The sequence below is a fragment of the Galeopterus variegatus genome, unplaced genomic scaffold, assembly GCF_000696425.1.
Source record: "Galeopterus variegatus unplaced genomic scaffold, G_variegatus-3.0.2 Scaffold4301, whole genome shotgun sequence".
Taxonomy (NCBI): domain Eukaryota; kingdom Metazoa; phylum Chordata; class Mammalia; order Dermoptera; family Cynocephalidae; genus Galeopterus; species Galeopterus variegatus.
This window is the reverse complement of record NW_007730412.1, coordinates 177,425-182,655: the sequence shown is the minus strand read 5'-3', so window position 1 is coordinate 182,655 and position 5,231 is coordinate 177,425. Positions and strand designations below refer to the sequence as shown.

The window sequence follows — 5,231 nt, the reverse complement described above, 5'->3', positions numbered from 1 at the left end:
TACAAACTGCTCTGGTCTCCTGGTTAGGTGGTATTCAGGAGACCAACACTAGGTTCAAACCCAGTTTCTTGCTGATAATTTCGGGGTGTCCTAACACTGAAGCCAAATCTTATCAGCTAGCATTTAACCTAATCTTACCAATAACAGTTTAACTAGGGACTTCCAAAACCTGTACTATGCATGTGTTTGTGGTGTGAATTGCAGTCTACTTTTCTCTACTACTGACAATAAATTTCAAGAGTCCTGGAAAAAACTGCATGTGATTTGGGCCCAGTTGTTTACAGGGAGCCTGAGGGAAGCCCACATTCCTGTTCAGCAAGGGTGGTGTCTGATTTGGCCAACTTATCAAATTTATGCACTACATAGAAAGCCTTTAGAAACTCATTAAAGTCAACGCTTCCATCTTTGTTGAAGTCCATTGAGCTGGCAAGCTCATCAACTTGGGAATCATCAATGTGTTCAACATTGTAGTGAAGACTGAAAAGTCTCCACATGGCACGAAATTCTTCCATGGCAATCAGGCTTGAGTGATCAGAGTCCATGATATTAAATATGATTTGCAGGTCAGATCGGTATCTGTACAGAGTTTCAACTAGAGTAGACTGAATCTCTTTCACAGGTTTTTCAATGTGGATATCCTGGAAGCTGGACATGTAGTCAATATTTCCATCTTTGTCTGTCTTTACCAGATGTGAACTCAGGGATCTCCATGGTAAATTCAGACCCAAAGTTTTCTCCATGGAAAAAGCCCACTGGGTCTTAGACAGTTTTCCTGATTTAGTGTAGTCTTGAAGTTGGACAGCACGAATAAGGTCAGTTTTTCATGCAATTATTCTCTCTCTTAATAATCTGATGGCACTGCATTCCATGGCATCCACCCTTTGGTGAAGAGGTCTCATGCATGTTGCCTTAGTTACTTGGTACTGGAAAAATCAAGGCATCATACCAGAACTCAGTTTGATGTAAGCGCCTCGATTGCTGCCTTCTTCATATTAATTAGAAGCAGAAAATACAGTAACAACCTTCCCATCATGGCAGATTTCATACCCTTCAGGCTTACATTCATGAGACCCTCATGAGCATCTTCAGCTGTTATTTACTGAGAACCTTGGAGGTAATATCTGGCCCAAAATAGCAGCCCCCTCCTCGACTTGTGTTTGGGTAATAGCCAGTTATGCCTCTGGGATCGCTCCACAGAATATCAATAACCTGTCCGCATTCATTCTTTGATAACTGTTCGGAAAAAGAGTGACTTGCTTTGAGTCTTCCATGCATAGCAACAGGTACACCTCCTTTATTTTTCTTCAAGGTCAGTGGCAAGGTTTCCATTTACTGACATTGGTGGCATCAGCACAGACTTCATTTTGTTTCTTTCTAAAACCACCTCATTTAAGAAGTCTGTGGACTCTGATATTCCGCCATGTATGACCAGGATTTCATTGTCAATGATCGTACCAATTGGGAGCCAGGTATAGAGGTCTTCCAAGATTTGTAAGATTTTTTTTCCGTGTAGCTTATATTTATATAAAACTTCTCTCATGAAGCCATACCTCATATTCATCATAAAATCTTCATGGTTCCCTCTGTTGAAGTGCAGGTCATTGGGGTAGACAAGAAAACTCACCAACAGGATCATTAGGATCTCCATGGAATTACTTCCTTGATCTATAAAATCACCATTAAAAATATATGGGTTGCTCCCTGAAGGGAGGCCATTCTTATAGAAGATCAAAAAAAGATCATCCAGTTTCCCATGCAAATCACCACAGATTGTTATCCCTTTGGAAGCAGAAGTATTTATGTGAGTGAAATTCGGCATTTGCTTCAGGACTTTCTTGGTTTCAGATAGCACCTCTAAGACATAATGAGCATGAAGTATCTGTTGTTGCTTGAAGGCCTCAATAAGTAAATCAATATCAGTAAAAGTGAGAGGAAATTGCAGCTGAGGACCATCATAGGAATCTGGGACATCTATCAATGCCACGTATTCCTGTCTATCCTTGATATCCTGGAGGATGCTTTCAAAAAGTCGCCTTATTAATTGTGGACTTTGCTCACATACATGTGCATAGTTTTCCAACATGAAGGAAAAGAAGTTGGATAGCTGCATTTGCCCTTGTTTTTCAGCGTATTCGATGGACTGGAAGATGGTGAGGGCGTAGTGTTGTCTGGCCTTCAACCGAGCTCTGTACCTTCGGTACCAGTTCTGGATGATCAATGTGGCTTTTAGCACTGTCTCAGATTTCTTGTCTTTCATTGAAGAACTGCCACATTCCATGACTTTTATCTAAATCCTATGTGTTCATGAATTCAACTTCTGATTCCAAGACAGAATGCGAAAAGTCCCTCCCTTTACTCTGCGAGGAGCCACTCTTAGCTGATCCCTTTTGGTCAGATAATGTTTCTTCTGGTTGGACAATGCAGAGGTTTTTCCTCACACCAGGTGTTTCGAGAGAAACAAAGATGAGAAAAAAATCTTCCCTATGAGGGAATGCAGAGGTCTTGTGTGTTTGCAAAGTTCAGTTTTCAGCCTCTTCTCAGATGCTCTCTGGCTTTCCTTCAGCTGAGCAGGGATGTGGTCCCCTAACCCGGGCAATGTACAGTTCAGATTTTCAGAGTTATGGGTGTTTTGCATGAATTCCAAATAGGCTTATGAGAACTGCTTCTTATTTAGGAAGCTGTGATGTTTTTAAATATTGCCACAATCTGTTCTTTTATCTTGTATGTGCTTGCGTTTTGCATGTACCTCAGTTTGACATCTAGCATGAGTCAGTGGCAGAACAATGGTAATTCCTTATTTCTTCTTACATCCCTTCTGCAGGAGCTATAATTATTGGACTTCCCAGGAGTCATTACAGCTCATCAACTAGCAGGAAACATGGAGCTTTTATGAATTCATCTTCCAACTGGTGGCTGGCCACTCACGGTTATCTCATGACTTACAATCTAGGCGCCAAGTGCTCAACAGGCCTGTTTCTTCCAGGGCCTTTCCTGGGAAGACAGTAGTTGGCTGAGGGAGGTTGCTTTCATACAATCAGTGTCATTTCTCCATCAGCTTGCCAGCCTTAAAGATGCCAGAGAAAAGGACAGCCTCAGCCTGCTGGTCAAGTCCACCTGGGTGCTTCAAGATGCCCCCCAAAATGGTTTTAAGTGGGGTTTCAAGCTTGAGGATGGTGAACAATCCTAGGATGAAGATCTATCCAGAAACCCTCAATCTTTGGCTCCAAGGGACTTTCCCGTCTCCCTGCTCCAGACTCAAGGTCTTCGGCGCTGCCGGAAGCGACATTGTGACTTTGGACGGGGCAAGTCAGCCAGCCGGTCACCCAGACTCAGTATGCCCGTGAGGAAAATGGGCGACCTGTGGGTTCCTAAGGGCTGAGGGAAGCTGCCCAGGCAGGGTGCACTTCTGCCCAATGACCGCCTCGCCGACGCCTCAGCTGAGAGAAAGTTTGGGGACAGCTGATTAGGGGAGCAGCGCTTTCAGCCAGAAAGGTGACCGCGAGCCCCGGCCTCGCCTTGGTCTCCGAATCGCGAGGGGGCAGGGTGCACTTCTGCCCAATGACCGCCTCGCCGACGCCTCAGCTGAGAGAAAGTTTGGGGACAGCTGATTAGGGGAGCGGCGCTTTCAGCCAGAAAGGTGACCGCGAGCCCCGGCCTCGCCTTGGTCTCCGAATCGCGAGGATGGAAGCCAGGAAAGGCGAGCAACCCAGCCGCGGGAGAGGGAGGCCCGGATCCCACCGCAGGAGAGGGTTGGTTGTTTTTTGATTGTTTTGTGTATCCTTTGTTCTTTTCCTCTTCTCTTCATGTTTATCCTTGCAATTTGGTGGTTTTCTGTATTGATAAGGTTTGATTCCTTTCTCTTTCTAATTTGTGTATCTATTCTACCAGTAAGTTTTATATTCTCAGGTATTTTCATGATGGTCGTTATTGTCTTTTATTTCTAGATATAGGATTCCTTTAAGCATTTTCATGTAGGGCTTGTCTGGTGGTGATGAATTCCCTTAATTTCTGCTTGTCTGAAAAAGACTTTATTTCTCCTTCATTTCTGAATGATAGCTTTGCTGGGTATAATATTCTTGGTTGACAGTTTTTTTCTTTCAGTACTCCGAATATATCATTTCATTCTCTCTTGGCCTTCAGATTTTCTGTTGAAAAGTCTGCTGTGGGCCTAATGGGGATTCCCTTATCAGTGACTCAATGTTTTTCTCTTGCTGTTTCTAGAATTCTCTCTTTTTGTTTAACTTTGGATAGTTTGACTACAATGTGTTCTGGAGATGACCTATCAGGGTTAAATCTATTTGGGTACCTTTAAGCTTCCTGGTTTTGGATGTTCACATTTTTCCCAAGTCTAGGGATATTTTTAGCTATTATTTCTTTAAATGGGTTTTAAATGTCTTTTTTTTTTTTTTTCTTCTCCTTCTGGAAAGCACATAGTTTGAATATGTGTTTGCTTAAGAGTGTCCCATAGATCTTGCAAGTATTGTTCATTCTTTTTTTCTTTTTGTTTGTCTTTCTGATATATTTAAAAACTATTGTCTTCAAGATCAGAAATTCTTTCTTCTAGGGGCTGGCTCATGGCTCACTTGGGAGAGTGTGGTGTTGTTAACACTAAGGCCATGAGTTTGTACCCCTATATAGTGATGGCCAGTTAGCTCACTTGGGAGAGCATGGTGCTGACAACACTAAGTCAAAGGTTAAGATCCCCTTACCAGTCATCTTTAAATTAAAAAAAAGAAATTCTTTCTTCTGCTTTATCTAGTCTGTTCTTGAAACTCTCAGATATATATATATTTAATTTAATTCCATGAATTCTTCAATTCCAAGAGTTCTGCTTGATTTTTTAAAAGTGATTTTTATCTCTTTGTTGTTAAAGTGATGTTTATCTCATCCAGTCATGCCTGCAGTGAAGTGGCCTGTCCAGCTGCTTTTGAGCAGTGGGCAGGGCTGCTAGGCAGGCCTGCAATGAAGGCCTGAGCAGCCCCTTCTGAGAATGTTGGCAAGGCTACTAGGTGGGACTGTTCAAGACAGAACCTGCTTGGCCACCTCTCAAGGAGGTGATGGACTTTATTTCCACCAGCCCAAGGTCATATTCACTAGGGTAGACACCCATGAGCTGTTTTTCTGGGTTAGGGGCTTAGGTGCACACAACTCAGTCAGGTAGTGGGGCTGGGAAGTAGGGAAAAGAATGGGGGTGGTCTGCTTAAGGAGTGTCTGCCTGTCTGATCTCTGGC

General features: G+C 43.1%; 1 protein-coding gene across 1 annotated transcript; it reads right to left on the bottom strand.

The window, feature by feature from the left end:
* Positions 1 to 278: 278 nt before the first annotated feature.
* LOC103602789 (serine/threonine-protein phosphatase with EF-hands 1-like) lies at positions 279 to 2,278 on the bottom strand. The gene is given in 3 exon segments (XM_008587226.1): positions 279 to 1,022; positions 1,210 to 1,308; positions 1,310 to 2,278. Coding segments are annotated over 3 exon segments (1,812 nt in total).
* Between the last annotated feature and the right edge of the window lie 2,953 nt (positions 2,279 to 5,231).